The sequence below is a fragment of the Taudactylus pleione genome, unplaced genomic scaffold, assembly GCF_031769625.1.
Source record: "Taudactylus pleione unplaced genomic scaffold, aTauple2 ptg000602l, whole genome shotgun sequence".
Classification (NCBI taxonomy): Eukaryota; Metazoa; Chordata; class Amphibia; order Anura; family Myobatrachidae; genus Taudactylus; species Taudactylus pleione.
In genome coordinates, this window is record NW_028285004.1 from 7,043,137 (window position 1) to 7,063,346 (window position 20,210).

General features: G+C 42.6%; 1 protein-coding gene across 1 annotated transcript in view; it reads left to right on the forward strand.

Moving 5' to 3' along the window:
• The window catches only part of PRG4 (proteoglycan 4), a 120,110-nt gene extending 103,626 nt beyond the window's left edge, over positions 1-16,484 (forward strand). Inside the window, 5 exon segments of the mRNA XM_088453904.1 lie at positions 696-832; positions 2,939-3,095; positions 14,699-14,890; positions 15,383-15,508; positions 15,996-16,484. Coding sequence (XP_088310030.1) covers positions 696-832; positions 2,939-3,095; positions 14,699-14,890; positions 15,383-15,508; positions 15,996-16,093 — 710 coding nt within the window. The 3' untranslated portion in view covers positions 16,094-16,484.
• The last annotated feature ends 3,726 nt before the right edge of the window (positions 16,485-20,210 follow it).

Here is a 20,210-nt window from a genome sequence, read left to right on the forward strand (position 1 = left end):
GTCACTCACCATCGACAGCACGCCCCCTTTGGTGCGAGACCCAGAGCGACAGCTTGGCTGTTGCTATCCGGGTCTCGCACATGCGCACGACGGAGCTCCCTCCGTCGTGCACATGCGCATTTGGGTACCATCGACCCGCTTGCGAGCATCCTGCGCTTGCGAGCGGGTCTGAATGAGACCCACAGTCCCCACTGGAAAAAATGGGGGCTGCATTTTTATCTTGAGTTACTTAGCTGAGCACAAGAGATTTATTTGATCTCTCCAGCATTCTGCTTTTGGTAAACAGCATTGATATTAAATCAGGTAGAAACGGCTGTGTGTGCATGACTTGTAGTTGTGATAAGCTTCATAATTAGGGCTCTTAATGTTTCTTTATTATTCATTAAAAAAGATGCTCACACTGAAAATTGTTAAGTTGAAACTTACAAAAACTGTTGATTACGGAACTATTAACTCTCTAATGTATTATTATTTTGCAGTACCTTTTGATTTAAATTCCTTGTTTTGTTTTAGTCCTTGAAAAAAAGAACTTGTGATTCAAAATTCTAATCAATCTTGTAATTATCGAAAAATGATCTTCATTAATACTTGGAGTCATTGTTGTGTAACTGAATTCTGTCTAGGATATGTTATAAACTCGCATCCTAAACACATAAAAGTATAGTGTTCTTTGAAACATTTCTGGGTTATTTCAGGTAACTACTTTTGGATGGTAAATCAAGGAGGAGTGACAGAAAGCCCACGTAAAATTAGTGAAGTGTGGGGTATTCCATCTCCGATTGACACCGTATTTACTAGATGTAATTGTGGTGCGAAGACTTTCTTTTTCAAGGTAAGAATAAATGTGTATTTCTAATAAAGAAATTTTTTAACTTTTAGTCCAAAGTAAAGAAATATAAGTATCAAAAAATACTATAACTTAATCTAAATGAGTTATTATGGAATATATTGACTCTTTGCTATAGTAGGAGAACTTTTGTGTGCATGAACTATAACATAAAAAAATCAGCACATGGTATAATAGACGTACACCAGAATTAATTTACATTCAATACAATTTTATTCCATTCGAGTCTACATAAATTCACATGTTTTGTACAAAGTAATCCCATTAAAATATTTGTTAGCATAGTAGAAGACCATGATTATATATCTGTACACATACAATCAACTGTTGTCATTTACCTGATCTCCCAATAACTTAATATAGAACTAGGCGGTCAGTTATATTCTCAAATATAATAATAAATGCATAAATTACAAATATAATCTCACTACTATATAGTAAATAAAGACACATTTGGTAAGAACAGCTACTACAAACCTAAAAGTGCATAGATTGAAAGATTAATTTATGTTTAAGGTATGCACCTCAAGGTGTGCATGTATTGGAACATTGTAAGTTTTCTTGCACACCTCAGGGCTGCGAGGTAAAACAATTAGCTGTGAGCTCCCGCTGCATATTATAGCATATTATAGAATCATGTATCTGCATATTATAGCTATAGAATCATGTAACTGCAATGGAAATAACAAAAGCGCATCCTTTGTGTTATCTCCTCTTGTAGCAAACACAGACAGCTCAAAATTTCACCAGATCTGTTGAAGACCAATACCCACAAATGTGATGTGAAATGGTTTTTCTCCCATGTTGCGTTTAAGAGTAAACAGCAAATGCACGTTTTAGGCCAAAATGCATTGAAAACAATGGAAACAACAAAAGCGCATACTTTGTGTTATCTCCTCTTGTAGCAAACACAGACAGCTCAAAATTTCACTGGAAGTGTTGAAGACCAAGACCCACAAATGTGATGTGAAATGGTTTTTCTCCCATGTTGCGTTTAAGAGAAAACAGCAATTGCTCGTTTTAGGCAAAAATGCATTGAAAGCAATGGAAACAACAAAAGCGCATACTTTGTGATATCTCCTCTTGTAGCAATCACAGACAGCTCAAAATTTCACGGGATGTGTTGAAGACCAAGACCCACAAATGTGATGTGAAATGGTTTTTCTCCCATGTTGCGTTTAAGAGAAAACAGCAATTGCTCATTTTAGGCCAAAATGCATTGAAGGCAATGGAAACAACAAAAGTGCATACTTTGTGTTTTCTCCTCTTGTAGCAAACACAGACAGCTCAAAATTTCACCAGATCTGTTGAAGACCAATACCCACAAATGTGATGTGAAATGGTTTTTCTCCCATGTTGCGTTTAAGAGAAAACAGCAAATGCACGTTTTAGGCCAAAATGCATTGAAAGCAATGGAAACAACAAAAGCGCATACATTGTGATATCTCCTCTTGTAGCAAACACATACAGCTCAAAATTTCACTGGATGTGTTGAAGACCAAGACCCACAAATGTGATGTGAAATGGTTTTACTCCCATGTTGCATTTAAGAGAAAACAGCAATTGCACGTTTTAGGCCAAAATGCATTGAAAGCAATGGAAACAACAAAAGCGCATACATTGTGATATCTCCTCTTGTAGCAAACACAGACAGCTCAAAATTTCACTAGATGTGTTGAAGACCAAGACCCACAAATGTGATGTGAAATGGTTTTTCTCCCATGTTGCGTTTAAGAGAAAACAGCAATTGCTCGTTTTAGGCCAAAATGCATTGAAAGCAATGGAAACAACAAAAGTGCATACTTTGTGATATCTCCTCTTGTAGCAATCATACAAGCAATCGTTCTTCTGGCCATTACCATATATAAAATATTGCTTACAATTGTGCACATATCTTTGGGGAAAGTTTGAGAAGAAGTTATTTTTCTTACCAGCAGTAATCACATAGACTCATCCCATGAGGTTCCTATAGGACATTACTGCAGAATATAAAGTATTTTCTGAGAAAATGTTTAGGTACACTAGCTATCTTTTTTACAGAATGTTACTTTAAGGTGCTTCTAAGAGACAGCATTTCCTCTGTTGTTATAGGGACCACAGTATTGGCGTTTTACCAATGATATTATGGACCAAGGATATCCAAAAGAGATTGTTAAAGGATTTGGTGGATTCAGAGGTAAAGTAACCGCTGTATTGCCAGTGGCTGGATTAAATACAAGGCCAGAATCTGTCTATTTCTTCAAAATAGGTAGGTTTAAACCATATTCATTCATGTTCATTCTCCTTTGTGTGTGTGTGTGTATATATATATATATATATATATATATATATATATATATATATATATATACACACACAAGTGGGTGAACCTTGTGGCACAAGCTTGTCTATATGTATATTTGCAGTAGAGTAAGATATCTAGTACATAGAGTACCATTCTCTTTGCAGGTGAGAACTGTAAGTATATGATCATTGGAGTAATTTATTTTTATCAGCGTACTATAAGAAGAACCCATAAAGTGAACACTAACAATAGCATGCTCATGAAACCGGAACTCCCTCAGTAAAAAATTAAGTTCATGAAACGTTGAACTGCAGCCTCGGTGTGTCGAGTAGGTCTTTATGACTTGTTAACCCTTTCTAGGCCAAATCTCCTGGAGTGCTCACCGCTTCCTCCATCATCTATTTCCCACATTGGAGTGGCACCCGGAGTACTTCTATATACAGGTGGTGGAGTGCCAGCAAAAGAGACTGAATATATATATATATATATATATATATATATATATATATAGATGCCATTTCATATTGATGCAAGACTTGGTTAAAGTGGACAAAGAATTTGATGGAAACTGTATTGATCAACAGGGGTGTATCTAGGAATCCAAGTGCCCCTAACAATGTAATGGCCTGGTGCCCCCCTACCCCCCCTATGCTGCATTGCCCCCAGTAGTAGCCCTCCCATACAGTGCCCCCAGTAGTAGACCCCAGTAGTAGTCCCCCCTATACAGTGCCCCCAGTAGTAGCCACCCCCCCTAAATTGCCCCCAGTAGTGGACACCCCTATACAGTGCCCCCAGTAGTAGACCCCAGTAGTAATCCCCCTATACAGTGCCCCCAGTAGTAGCCAAACCCCCTAAATTGCCCCCCCGTAGTGGCCACCCCCATACAGTGCTCCCAGTAGTGGCCACTGCCCATAAATTGCCCCCAGTAGTGGCCGCCCCTATACAGTGCCCCCAGTAGCGGGCACCCCTCCATAAAGTGCCCCCAGTAGCGGCCACCCCCTATTTCAGTGCCCTCCCCCCCGTAGAGCCAGGCTTACACACACACACACGAAGAACAAAAAAAAATTCAACTTACCTGATCCCCGCCCCTGACGCGACCGCCGCTGTCCGCTCTGAGTCCCGGCCCGCTCTTCTCCCATCACATGCTGTGGGGGGAGCCAGAACACGGAGCTCTCCCTCTGCGGATGACTCAGCAGCAAATGAGAGTCTGTCTGACTCTTATTGGCTGGCTGCTATTACAAACACACAGCCACCGCTGGCGGCTGTGTGTTTGTAAACTGTGTAGGGCAGACCGCTATCACTGCGGTCTGCCCTACACTTGTAGGGCCGGGGGACTTGTCCACCCCTTGGCTGCTGGTGGCACTGCCAGACGGCTCCCCCCCCTTTGGCCCCTGGCGAGTGCCATCTTGGCCAATGGGTAGATACTCCTCTGTTGAGCAAATCACAATTTAGAATTACTATAGGTAAATGTCATGGTTCCCAGCTCACAATACCTGAGGAGACTTGGAAATGCAACATTTTGCCCAGCATCAAAAACTTTTCATTGTAATAATTTTGGTTTAGTGATTCTTTCTCCCCCCTGAATCTCAGTAAAACACTGTAGCTTTGGGGGCCTATACTTACATTACTAAGGGCCTGATTCAGAGTTGTACACAATACCGATGTTTACTCAACTGTGTAATTAACAGTGATATAAACAAAGAATGAACCAATGCGCAAACAAGAAAGCAGCCAGTAGGGATTTGTCAGACCCCAAGGTATATAAATAATAAATGGTAAAATACTAGTGCTGTGTGATGTTGCTGTTTACCAATTAATTAATAAGTAAATTAAATTAAAAAGCTCAGAAGTGGATGTAAAAATCACAATTAACAAATTTATTACATATATTCTCTATGGAATTGATAACAATGAACCATACAATAAAAAATAATAAATAAAAAAGGTGCTGGCAATGTAGATTAATAGCAATATTCTACTAGGGGGATCAAAAATCCATGGTGGCAAAATGGGCACTAGCTGTGTGGGCCATGCATTAGTTCCGATTGGTAAGGCACAGCAAATATTTACCAAGTAGGTGAAGATAATGCCTCAGTCCTATAAGCGAAGATCGCGGAAGGATTGACTGGATAGATATCCACTTGTAGCTGTATCTTTAGGTAAGTCGGTAAAGGTTCCCAGGCAGCAAATGATGTGTCCAATATGTCCAGTTTTACGGTGGTATATTAGAAGATCACCCCAAAGGATGTAGCGGTGGAACAGGAGGCTTAACGCGTTTCGCTGGCCTAATAACGTCCAGCTTCTTCAGAAGCATATCCCTAGTGAGGTACTCATGGTCCTTATATACCTCTTTCATTACAAAAAATCAAAGGCACCTGAACGTCAATTATTAGGATAAGCGTGTATATACATCCGTTTCTTTAAAAACATCATCTAAACATAACTTCAACTTGAAGGCAATCCTATTTATCATAAATACTTTATTTCGAAACAATATCATAAAATGACAGAAAATATACCTTATTTTATTTAATTAATTCCCGGGTTTCACCCGATCATGTGACTGATGTCATAGTCACATGGTATATAAATCTGTCAGGTGATATCTTTTGAACCAATCACGAGTTTGTCAGAACATAAACAGTCTGTTGCCAGGGCCGCAACTAGGGGGGCTGGAGGTGCACGTGCACCGGGTGCGCCGCTGCACCTGGCGTCAGTGACCTTCAGCCCAGCGCCGCAGGGAGACTCTAAGGCGGGCGCCCGCTGAGATGTTATTACCAGTGGACGCCCGGCTCTTCTCTGCAGCGCCGCGCTAGCCGGAGGCTGGAGTCCTCTCCTGAACTCCAGCTTCCGGCTCTCCCCACAGGCACTATGGGAGAGAGGTAATGACGTCTCTCCCATAGTTCCGAAGAGCGGCTGGGCAGATCCAACGGCGGCGGCAACAGGATCGGGGTTTAAGGTAAGTTTTTTTTTTTTTTTGTGTGTGTGTAAGTGGCACTACGAGGGCATTACCAGGGGGACTGCAGAAGCATTACCAGGGAGCACTACAGGGGCATTATCAGGGGGCACTACGGGGGCATTACCAGGGTGCACTACAGGGGCATTACCAGGGGGACTACAGAAGCATTACCAGGGAGCACTACAGGGGCATTATCATGGGGCACTACGGGGGCATTACCAGGGTGCACTACAGGGGCATTACCAGGGGGACTACAGAAGCATTACCAGGGAGCACTACAGGGGCATTATCAGGGGGCTCTACGGGGGCCTTATCAGGGTGCACTATGGGGGCATTACCAGGGGGCACTACAGGGGCATTAACAGGGGGCACTAAAGGGGCATTATTAGGGGGCTCTACATGGGCATTATCAGTGGGCACTATAGGGGCATTACCAGGGGACTCTACAGGGCATTACCAGGGGGCACTACAGGGGAATTACCAGGGGGCTCTACAGAGGCATTAGCAGGGGGCTGTACATGGGCACTACAGGGGCATAACTAGGGGTATTACTACATGGGCACTACAGGTGCATTACCAGGAGACTCTACAGGGGCATTACTAGGGGGCACTACAGAGGCATTACTAGAGGGCATTACTATATGGGGACTACAGGGGCATTACTATTTGGGAACTACAGGGGCATTACTATGGGGGCATTACCATATGGGCACTACAGGGGCATTACTATGGGAACATTACCATATGGCCACTAGTACAGGGACATTACCTCAGCGGGCATTACTATAGGTGCAGTACTGAAGGGGCATTACTATGGGGGCACTGCTGCGGGGGAATTACCAGGGGGAAAGGGGCGCCAAATTACTGTCTTGCCCCGAGTGACAAAAACACTAGTTTCGGCCCTGCTGTTGCTAAGTTACCTCACTCGGCTTTAGTGATTCATCTCAGGGGATCTGACTTACAGGGGCGTATCTACCCATTGGCCAGGATGGCACTCGCCAGGGGCGCCGACCAAAGGGGGGGCTCCGCCCGGCAGTGCCACCATTAGCCAAGGGGTGGACTAGTCCCCCGGGCCCCACAAGTGTAGGGCAGGCGGCAGTGATAGCGGTCTGCTGTACACAGTTTACAAACAGACAGCCGCCAGCGGTGGCTGTGTGTATTAATAGCAGCCAGCTAATGAGAGTCTGCCTAACTCTCATTTGCTGCTGCATCGTCCGCGGAGGGAGCCGGCTGGAGCTCACTCATGAGCTCCGTGTTCCGGCTCCCCCCACAGCATGTGATGGGAGAGACGTCATACATCATGACGTCTCTCCCATGCAGGAGAAGAGCGGGCCGGGACTCGGACAGCGGCGGTCACATCAGGAGCGGGGACCAGGTAAGTAAAAAATTTTTTGGTTCTTTGTGTGTGTGTGTGTGTGTAAGCCTGGCACAGGGGGGGGGCACTGAAATAGGGGGTGTCCGCTACTTGGGGAACTTTATGGGGGGGTGCCCGCTACTGTATTGGGGTGACCACTACTGGGGGCAATTTAGGGGGGGGTGGCCACTACTGGGGGCACTGTATAGGGGAGTCTACTACTGGGGGCACTGTATAGGGGGGCTACTACTGGGGGCAATGTATAGGGGGGACTACTACTGGGGGCACTGTATAGGGGGGACTACTACTGGGTACTATTACTGGGGGCACTGTATAAGGGGGGACTACTACTGGGGGCAATACAGCATAGGGGGTATTACTACAGGGGGCACTGTATAGGAAGGACTACTACTGGGGCAATGCAGCATAGGGGGGATTACTACTGGGGGCACTGTATAGGGGGCCTACTACTGGGGGCAATGCAGCATAGGGGGGATTACTACTGGGGGATTACTACTGGGGGCACTGTATAAGGGGGGTAGGGGGGCACCAGAACATTACATTGCCTGGGGCGCTTGGATCCCTAGATACACCTTTGCCGACTTATTTTCATTAGTTCCGGGTTTCGCCCGATCATGTGACTGATATCTCAGTCACATGGTAGACAAGTTTGTCAGATGATATATTTTTAAACCAATCATAAGTTTGTTATGTTTCTAAATTAATGAAATAAAATAGACAATATATGTAATAAATGTGTTAATTGTGATTTTTACATCCGTTTCTGAGCTTTTTAATTTAATTTACTTATTAATTAATTGGTAAACAGCAACATCACACAGCGCTAGTATTTTACTGTGTAATTAGCAGTAGCTACTCATGCGTCTAAGTCACACAGCGTGTGCGTAAAGGTACATTATCATAGTCACTTGCAGTGACAATTTACTCGCAGTCCGATTGACAGCCAGGGAGCACTTGGGGGAAGTAACAGGGGGTGGTGGCAAAGACTGCAGGCATATTATGACCCTTTCAGGTGTGTCTCTCACCCTCCGACTGCAATTCCGTATGCAAAAAATTTGATCAGAAGTTTACTCAGGACTGCGATAACCAAATGATCAGTGATCGATGCTGCATCTTTGTGTGCAGCTGCTGCACCATTTTATGCAGCTGTTGGATTTGCAACGCCGCAAGTGGATGTGTCAGCACATCTCCTGGTGGCAGCGACATCTGCAGTATTATCGCCTGGCAGCTGTGTAAACATACGCAGCAATGGCGGCATTAGCATGCAACTCTGAATCGGGCCCAATCATTTTTAACCACTTAGAGTCCTAATATTGTACTTTTGCTAATAAAATATATTTTAATGGTATGCATAAAAATGTTCTAATTGGAAATCTGCTGGCGAAATATACACTACAATAATGTGCAAAAGTGTGAAAAAAATCTATATAATAAAATGTTTAAAATCCTGTGGTCACTGTCTTTATCTGTTATACAATATAAGGGGGCTGTGAGCCCTTTATTCCAAATGTTCCCATATACAAATGAACATTTCCTACGTCTTTAAATATGCGTATATGGATTATCACCCAATGGACATTCCTTTCAGGGGTGTCTTAAGAGAGGAGGGGGCCCGTGTGCACTCCCCATGCGGGGCCCCCTCCTCTCTCCCCAGTGGCCGGCAGCAGACTAACGCGGCTGGCCAACCACCGGAGCATTAGTAAACTCGGGTACTAGAGTCTACTGCGCATGCGAAGAACACCGGAAAAATGGCCACGGCGGCCATTTTCCGGTGTTCTGAGCAGCGCTGACACCCGACGCTGGACCACGGACGGGTGAGTTTAAAATAATATGGAAGCAGGGTGTGCGGTACAGGGCCCCCCGCACTCACTGCACCCATTATAGATATGCCACTGTTTCCTTTATAGTTGTGAGTGTAAGGTATTATTGTATAAGGCTGTGCAGAGTTATAGCTAGGCTGCCATAATACTATCTATAAGTATTTAAGACAGTCAGAAATAATAAGGTTACTAGCCTTAACAGCAACTGGTACACATTACAACCAGTGACATTTGACACCCAGTCTGCATTATGGTTGTTACGGGTGTAGTTCATTAGCTTGAAAGTAAAAAGAAAGACAATGGCTAGATAGACTCCAAATGGTAGACAGCCAATAGGTTGACAGGGACAAAAGGTCTACAGGTATACATTGGAATGGTCAAGAGAAAAATGGTCACCTCATGGTTTGTTTTTATTTTCTAACCCTAATATTCACCCTAACTATAACTCTTAGTGCCTAACCCTAAACCTCTGATAAATGCCTAACACTAACCCCAGCCCTAACCCTAATCTTCACCTTAATCCTAACCACTCTTAGGGCTTCATTCAGAGGCGGCCGTACTGTCTACGACTGCACTGCCGCCTCGATGTTTGTCCAGTGCACATGCGCACGAGGGAGCCGGCTCCTTCGTGCGCATGCATGAGACCCGCTACGACCGACAGCGCCGGTCATAGCGGGTCTCTTTCCAAAGGGGACGAGCTGTCGATGTTGATTGACAACTCGCCCCGTTTGGAAGGCGGGCCGGGGGGGTGGCAGCCCAAACGGAGGCGTTCCCATGGGAACGCCTGACGTTTGGGGGAGGCCCCACTGACATCACTAGTGATGTCAGTGGAGAGCTTCCGCCTCTGACAGAGCCAGAAGCTCTCCGGGGCTTACTACAAGTGAGACCCTACCCTAGGGTCTCGTCGTAAGCCCTGATGGTCGCGATGGTCTATGACCATTGCGACTATCACCCGAGCGGTCATTAGAGCTGTAGGTGTAAACCCACAGCCTAACGACCGAAACAGAGGCGGACGGTCAGGATGCATCCTCCGACCGCCTCTGAATGAGGTCCTTAGTGCCTAACTCTAACCCTCCTGTAAATGCTTAACACTAACCCTAGCCCTAACTCTAATCTTCACCCTAATCCTATCACTCTTATATTTTGCAAACACAGCCTGTGAGATGACAGTTGGGAACTGATTGGCTGGCACCTTATCGCTTTTCACTCTGTCTCCTAACACTGCTTAGTAAATAGACCCAGTGCCTAACCCTAATCTTCACCTTAATCCTAACCACTCTTATGGGTCTATTTACTAAGCAGTGTTAGGAGAAGTGAAAAGTGATAAGGTGCCAGCCAATCAGCTCCTAACTGCCATCTTACAGGCTGTGTTTGAAAAATTACACTTGGGAGCTGATTGGCTGTCACCTTATTACTTTTCACTCTTCACTTTTCACTTCTCCTAACACTGCTTAGTAAATAGACCCCTGTGTGCCTAACCCTAACCCTCCTGTAAATGCTTAACACTAACCCTAGCCCTAACTCTAAAAAACATATGTTTACCATTTTCTTTTGTCATCCATTCCAATGTCGACCTTTTGTACTGGTTGACCTACATCAATGGCAACTTTTTGTGTGTCGACCTTTTATCCCTGTCGACCTATTGACTATCTGGTGTTAACCTATTGCTTATCAGCCTTTTTACTGTTGATCTTACAACTGGAAACTAGTTGTTACAGGGTTGTACCAATATCTTACCAAAATCTTCATCTATTAGTAATTGCACATTGTATTATCAGTGTTATTGAAGTAATGAAGCTGTCTTGACATTCTCTGTGAACAATCTGTATATTCAAATGTAATATGGCTGTCAGCCTTACCAAATGTTAACATATATTTCCCTTTATTACATAACCAGTCTGCAATTAGGTTGTTACCTGGTTATACGTAGATGTTCAGTGAGTAATAGATTTTAGAGGACAGATTTATAAGTAATATCCCCTCAATGTTATTATCCTTCCTGTTGCGGTATCAGGCTGCCAGTTTTTCGTATATAGTAGTGCTACTTATCATAGTAAGCACTTTACACTCTGTATGGTAAATGTATATAATATTCCATACATTTATAGTTCCTTTGTAGCATGCCCGTTTCCGCGATACTTTTTCGCCGATGATGTCATTTTCGCCTGTTTTGAGTTTCCTCCGTATTCAATTTGGAAGACTTTTCGCCTAGGCGGAAAGTCAATGCAATTTAATAGGCGAAAAAGTTTCGCCTATGAATAGCAGGCAGAAAAAAGTGCAGAATTGCGGTTTTGGGGTACAACATTGCGGGAACCCTCGTGCAGCCTTAAGACAGTCCCCTAAAGCTAAACTGCATCAAAAAAAGTTTAAAAATATTCGGGACACCCCAAAAAAATTCTGTTTAATTTTGGGGGTAAAAAAAAAACTAACAAAATTAATTCTGGTGCGGTCCCTAAGTATGTGACAGGTGTTGTTTTCATTGCGCAGAGTAGCGGCAGCTGTACTTTTGAAGAAGTTTTAAAATTACCTTTAGGAACTTAAAAATATGCTTTCCCCCATTTTCATGTACCCCAAATTTGATGGGACCACTTTTAAAAATGAAAAAAACACCTAAGTGCTCTTCTGCATCACTTCGTCAATGTCGGGAAAAATAACCACCTGCCGCATCTATTTAAAAGGCCCACTTTCTTTTGTAGGCAAAAACGGGGGTACCCATAGTGATCCCTGAGGTCTGGACATATTTATGGGGGTCCTACAATTATTTCCTGAAAATTCCCGTATTTTTTTGCCGATCCAAGTTTCGCCTGTTCCCGATTTCGCCTACTTTGGATTTGAATACGGGGAATAGCGGGCACGCGCGCGATACTTTTCCGCCTGGAAAACAGGCGAAGGAGGCGAAAGGTCCAGCAGGCGAAAAAAGTGTGGACTTTTCGCCTCAAATTGAATATGTTTACAATGCTAATGGTGGTATATAAATGGAGACCGGCTCGGTGGTGAGGTGTCCCTCATCCCCAGAGTAGATGTCGTTAAGTTCTTTGAGTTAATATGCAGGTGTCGGCAACCTGTTTGCAATTTAACAAAGTCTCTGGTGAGCCTCACCTGTTGATGTCTTCCGTCTTCTTCCTGATGTCCGGACCGTATTCCGGTGAGCGTACGTCCGCCGCTCACCAGCCTCCATCGTCAGGGTATAAACTTATACCCTGATGATGGAGCAATAAAGTAGCTCCTTAACGTTGGTTACCTACCTGGACATTTGACCCATTTACTCTAGTGCCGCTGCCTCTGGTGATGTATTTTGGATCCCTCATATGGGGGTTTTCTAACAGAGGGCACCTGGGATTATATTGATTATTTACTTGGAGTGCCTATGCTGGAACTGTATATATATATATACACACACACACTGTATATTTATTTATTTTTTATATTTTTTCTTCATTTATAATACTTACCGTATGCTAATAACCATTAATTTTAACCTCGTATGTCAATTAAAATATATAGTTTCTCTCATCATAATGGTGTATGATACTGTGGTATAAAAGGCGGCTGTGATTAATTCTTAAAGGAGACATGGGTGAATGGTTACAATGTAGTCATACACAGCCACACCTCCTCCCAGTGAGGAGAGACAGAGACTGAGCTGGCCATGCCATGCAGCAGCACACTGGTGAGAATATGCTGGCAGAGTAACTGGATGCAGGGGGAGGGTCATGCCATGCAGCAGCACACTGGTGAGAATATGTTGGCAGAGTAACTGGATACAGGGTGGGGGCCATGCCATGCAGCAGCACACTGGTGAGGATATGCTGGCAGAGTAACTGGATGCAGGGGGAGGGTCATGCCATGCAGCAGCACACTGGTGAGAATATGTTGGCAGAGTAACTGGATGCAGGGTGGGGGCCATGCCATGCAGCAGCACACTGGTGAGGATATGCTGGCAGAGTAACTGGATGCAGGGGGAGGGTCATGCCCTGTAGCAGCACACTGGTGAGAATATGCTGGCAGAGTAACTGGATGCAGGGGGAGGGTCATGCCCTGTAGCAGCACACTGGTGAGAATATGCTGGCAGAGTAACTGGATGCAGGGGGAGGGTCATGCCCTGTAGCAGCACACTGGTGAGAATATGCTGGCAGAGTAACTGGATGCAGGGGGAGGGTCATGCCCTGTAGCAGCACACTGGTGAGAATATGCTGGCAGAGTAACTGGATGCAGGGGGAGGGTCATGCCCTGTAGCAGCACACTGGTGAGAATATGCTGGCAGAGTAGCTGGATGCAGGGGGAGGGTCATGCCCTGTAGCAGCACACTGGTGAGAATATGCTGGCAGAGTAGCTGGATGCAGGGGGAGGGTCATGCCCTGCAGCAGCACACTGGTGAGAATATGCTGGCAGAGTAATTGGATGCAGGGGGAGGGTCATGCCCTGCAGCAGCACACTGGTGAGAATATGCTGGCAGAGTAATTGGATGCAGGGGGAGGGTCATGCCCTGCAGCAGCACACTGGTGAGAATATGCTGGCAGAGTAGCTGGATGCAGGGGGAGGGTCATGCCCTGCAGCAGCACACTGGTGAGAATATGCTGGCAGAGTAGCTGGATGCAGGGGGAGGGTCATGCCCTGCAGCAGCACACTGGTGAGAATATGCTGGCAGAGTAATTGGATGCAGGGGGAGGGTCATGCCCTGCAGCAGCACACTGGTGAGAATATGCTGGCAGAGTAATTGGATGCAGGGGGAGGGTCATGCCCTGCAGCAGCACACTGGTGAGAATATGCTGGCAGAGTAGCTGGATGCAGGGGGAGGGTCATGCCCTGCAGCAGCACACTGGTGAGAATATGCTGGCAGAGTAATTGGATGCAGGGGGAGGGTCATGCCATGTAGCAGCACACTGGTGAGAATATGCTGGCAGGGGGAGGGTCATGCCATGTAGCAGCACACTGGTGAGAATATGCTGGCAGAGTAGCTGGATTACATTGTATAACAGGCAAAGACAGCGACTACAGGAATTTAAGCACTTTATGACACAATATTTTCCACAATATCGCACAGTCTTTATTGTATTGTATATTTTGCCAATAGATAACATTTCCAATAAGAACATTGTAATGCATACAAATAAAAGCTAACTATTTTATTAACAAAAGTACAATATCAGATCTCTAAGTGCACCTTTGTTATAAATCTGCTTTTCTTGTTTGTTTGTGAATATTTCTATGGAGTTATAGTTATTATATTATTACACACTTGATAATATCTAGAACATTGTTTTCCTTGTAAACATGAATGTATGAGTATTATGAGATGAGACTGATTATAATATAATTACACTGGTGTGGAGTTATATTTGTTCCACTGATTATAGTGTTGCCTATATAATGTATTGCGACTGTAATACACTGTAATTAAATTGTTTCATAGGGGGAAAAGTTCAGAAGTACACATTCCGTCAAGAACAGTCCAAGAAGTGCATCAAAAAGAAACGTCCTGTCACAGAGTATCCCATTTACTCTAAGAGAATTCAAACTGTACAGTATCGTTTTCCAAGGCATGCTGTGCGTCATCGGATAGTGATTCATCGTACATTCTCCAATGTACAACAACAGCCATTGGGTAATATTATGTAACATTATCTCATATATAAATGGAGGGATTTATAGTCTTCCCTAATGGTTGAGCAGAAACAACAAATGTAGTATATAAATTACAAGTCGTTTAATGCAGGTTATAATTCTCTATAGCAACCTGATTACAGCACTTTATAATTTCCCTAAACATAATATAACACCAAGTACTGCCATGCCAGTTTGCACTTGGTACTCCTCAAGCATCATCGTATGGGACATAAGCATCCACATTGTATTCTGCACAACAGGAAAATGTCGCCTGAGCATGCCCTAATGTCTCTTTTGTCTCTTTTGTTCCTTAAACTTATCCACTTTCTCCCAAATAACTGTTTTTAGCCTTCAATGTCTGGATTTAATTTAACATTTTCTTTAGTACAATGCGTTACAGACACAAATCTACATTCCTCTAAAGCAGTATGTTATGTTGTAGTTTTTGCATTTACTCAATGTAATACAACTTTTCATTGTTTGTATTTAGGCATTCTTCATGAAGAGACTACAGTTCGCTCAACCTGGAGAGGGGTCCCAAACAACATTATCTCTGCTGTATCACTGGCAAATCCTGAAAAGCAAGATGGATTTGATTATTTTGTGTTTACTAAAGGTAAATAGTGACATACTATGCTAGATTGCAGGACAATTATACAAACAGCTTTTGCAATTGGTTTAGAAAGTATGTAGAGCAAAGTTTTTATTATTTTAAACATATATTTAAAGCAACATATTCAGGCCTGTATGTTTTTCCTTTTTACTTGCACTGGATTAAACATAACAATACATAATAACTAGTTTACATTTGTATTATTCATAAATTGAATTATATATTAATGGATTTAACTGGATTTTGTATTTCCACTACGTGTGTATTTATTTGATTGTTTTTTTTTTAATGCTGGACAGTTTGATGTTCATTCGTTACTTAGTATAGCTGACTTCTTGGAACAGCATGTACAGTAGTTGATATCCTGGCTGTTTGAGAACCTGTGATTTAGCGTTTTTATGCTTAACTGAAATAATGTTGTTTTACATTTTTGTTTTGATATTTGAGGAATTGCTTATATACTTAGCTACTTATTTGTTTTTTTCCCCAGAAAAATACTACAATATAAACATGTCAAGCAAAGTAGCAGTGAAACCTCCTGAATCCGAGCAGAAAACGTCAAAGGATTGGTACAAGTGCAAAGAATGAGCAGAAAAGATGAAGCTACTATAATAGTCAACTACTTTATCGATAAAGACTTTGCTTTTACTTTGGAATAAAGATACAGTACATAAATGTAAAAATATGCTAAAAACCAAATATTACACTATTTATTTTACAAAAATGCCATAATTCAGTCTGACCAACTTCACCAAGAAAATTGTAAAAAATAATAATAATATTTATTGGTAGCATATTCTAAATTACAGGTACCTTTAAATAAAAATGAATACATTAGAAACATTTGTTGTAATTAAAAGTAAACAACAAATGATTTTGAAAAACCTCCACACGGTGTATCGACAGTACAAAAAAATAATAAAAACAATTCCAGAAATGTAATATAGTTTCTTCTGCAGTAGCATCTTCACAGTAAATAATGAATGATCTTAATAAGTGTGTGAGTTGTTTGTTGCTAATTTGGAGTGTTGTCTTAAAATAGTAACCTGTCACATTGAAGTGATGTCCTGAAACATGGTAAATAAGGGTTACATGGCAATTTCGGGTAAATTGCCTAGGGTGGCTAAACCAACAGGTTTTAGAAAGCAAAAATGTTCATGGTATTAATCTACGAATACTCATTTTGCTGTTGCAAAAGTCTAAATTACTACATTTCTCTTTGTGGATAGGTCAAGTTTGTGCGAAGAGTTGATAGTTTAATCACTACCTTAGGCAGCAGAACGTTAGTCATACTCTTGATAGTAATTACTTGTTCAAGCTAGTGTTCAATACAGCAAAAGCCATAATTTTGTTCCTTAAGGCATCTAGGGTATAGAGTATACAATTACATCATGATAGATACTTGTAGCAAAACAATTGCTAAAGGTTTAAAATATTCCAAATTCATTAAGTCATTGCTTTCAAAGAATTTATGTAAGCAGAAAGGCAAAATAGACAGTAATTCATCTAATAATCTAAAAATCATATTTACAGATGCTCCATTTTCCATTTCAGTTTTTGTTATTAAAATGGCAGTGTGTTCTCATCTTTATTACAATTACTATTTGCATTTATTATTTCGTTGGCTCAAAATTCTTTTTATTTTCTTAATATGCTTCAATGGTAAAGTGAGAAAAGGAGCTTTTGTTCCTACTGTGTTATTAACATCAATAACATTCATTTTCAGTCATTTCTAGTCAATTGTGTCCACCTCACAGCCATATTGGCTAAAGGCTGCAGCGAGCTGACTGGCTAATCTAAGCAACAGAGCAGCGGCACAGACACATGGCAGATTTAAAAAAAAAAAAAATAGCACATCTACAGTGGCAGACAGGATGACAGTTTAATAAACTATACAATTCTAAAGAATGTTTTCATTAAACAAGATCATGATCAGAGGCCCATGGCCAGCACAGGTAAATGGAGGTGGAGTATTCCACCAGGTAAAGGATTGATTACAGTACAGGTTGAGTCTCCCATATCCAAAATGCTTGGGACCTGGGGTATTTTGGAATAATTGCATACACTAATGAGATATCTTGGGAATGGGACCCAAATCTAAACACAGAATGCATATATGTTATATGTACACCTTATACACACAGGGCCTGATTCAGACCCAGTCGCTAGCAAGCGATCGCTCGTTGCTGGCAATGTTTACTAATGTGTGCATGCATCGCAGTGCGCGAACTAGTCCGAGCGATCGGGAAGCGCTCGCTCACCCAGCAAAGACAGCCTAGTGGAATGAGTGACAGGAGAGGCAGCTTGTGGGTGGTAACAGGGGCAGGCCAGTACTAACGGGGAAGTGGAGTTGCAAACGCAGGAGTGCCTGAGTGTTTCAACGCCGTTTCAGAGGCGTGCATAATTAATAGGCAGCATCATAGTACACGTCACCTGGCTAGTTTTTACACTGAAGTACTCGCAGTGCTTGCGGTAGGGTAAAGGCAACCACAAGCGCTGCAAATGCTCCCGATGGTACCTGATGTACCTATAGTTGTATACACTTTCTGGAGATGACGTGTGCAAGTGGGCGTCTTAAGACAGGCTGGTTGGTGTCTGCATACACAAAGTGATCGCACGCCAAGACATAGTGGGTGTGCTTATGCCTTGCTGGGTGAGTTCCGAATTTGCAAACGCTGGGAGCGAGTGTACGCATCTAGCGACCGGGTCTGTATCAGGCCCACAGCCTGAAGGTAATTTTATACTATATTTTCAATAATTTTGTGGCTCAAACAAAGTTTCATATACACCTTATACACAAAATCTGAAGGCAATTTTATACAATATTTATAATAATTTTGTGCCTTAAAGTTTGTGTACATTGAACCATCAAATATCAAAGGTTCCACCATCTCAGTCATGCTAAAAATATTCTGTATTTCGGAATATTCCATATTTCAGAATATTTGGATATTGGAGACTCAACCTGTACTAATATAACTATAAACAACAAATCGGAAGTGGAAACTGAATCCAAACAGCAAAGCACAGGCCTTATGATTCAAGACAGAGTAACAGCCTAGTCGAAGTCTCTAATTAATTATAGGATTTGATTATACTACTTTGTATCTTCTAAGAAGCTGCAGGAAACGGAGCCTATATGCTTGGATGAGAAGCTAGTGTTGGATGGCATAGATGTAAAAGAACATGAACCCCTGAGTAAAGAACAGTAATATACACTGCCTGTCAAATGCCTCAACAGTGTTAATGTCAACATCACACATTATTAGCTCATCCTCACTGGAGTCCACCATTGCAGAAGTATTTGTATTTTGTTGTAATTGTCACCAAAGTTCTTCCTCATAGAATATGTAGTTCATTTTTATGAACATCAGTTTCTCAAAATTTTTTGGAAGTAGTATCTACGCCAATCACAAAGAAGGTACTCAGCTGTGCTAAATACGCTATCCGAATGCACAGCTAGTTTGTACAAGGGGCTCCAAATTCCCTTTTCTTCCTCCCAATTGTCAAAGGGACTGTGTAACATACTAATTTGTACATTGTCATTAAAATAATCCTCCACCATTCTATTTATGCTTAATGTATCAGACTGAGTCATAATAGAGGTATCAATAATTGTGGGGAATTATTTTAAGCCTGAACAGATTTCATGATATAGTTTCACTGTGGTGCACTGAGTTGACTTATTTCCACCAGTGGGTTTCTTGGAAAAGGTCTGCTTTTTCTGGTAGCAGCAGCGTTTGCAGCAGAAACTGAAACAGGATATTTTCGTCTGGTCTTGTGCCACTTGAGCTGACAACTTTCTCACCAGGAGCTCTTTGCATCTCTTAAGATCTGTGTCAGTTGGAAAAACTTGACATATGACTTAAACCTAGGTTCAAGCATGGGTGCCAAAATGTAGTGATCCAATTTAAAGATGTTGCAAACCCTTTGGTCATGGTGAAGTGAATAAAGAACTTGATCTACAAGTCCAACATATTTAGCAGAATTGCTTAGTTTCTTCTCCTCCTTCAGCTTCCCTAGCTGCTTTTCCAGTAGTTTAATTCAGAGGCATCATCAGGTGTGGTGACACTTGGTGCAGCTCCTTTAGACCTGTCGTCTGCAAGGCCATGCCCCCTTGTTCGTCCCATTTCAGGTGCTTGACACGCTGTCACACCCACGTTGTCATCTTTTCGGGGGCTGCTGAGAATCCCCCAGCCTCTCCAGACACAGGGAAGTGTGGAATGGATGATGTGCACATGCACGTTTCATCCATTACCACTGCTCACCAAAATAGCAGAGCATCTCTGCTATTTTGGTGTCAGCCCCTCGGATGGTGTGACTCGGTGTGGCCTGCACCCCCCCCCTAGTGACACCACTGGTTCAATAAAGGAAATCACCCGACTCTGGCTCGCAGTGTCTAAACTCATGTTATTGGTTACAATCTCAAATAAATTGTATCACACTATTGTGGCCCTCCTTTGTCTCCTTTTTTCTTTGAGGAACAAGGAGGTACCACGGTGGGTGTGAGGAAATCAACAAGTGACGTGTGCGACGATTTGGGCAGACCAGTTTTATTTTTAAGAAGAGGATTTAGAAGCATGAATTTTATGTTGATATGAACATACAGTAATATCCATTTTTCAGACTTGACCTATTGACTACTGTGGTGGTTACAAATATATCACCATACCATTAGTGATTTCCCCATTGAAGGTTCTGCGCA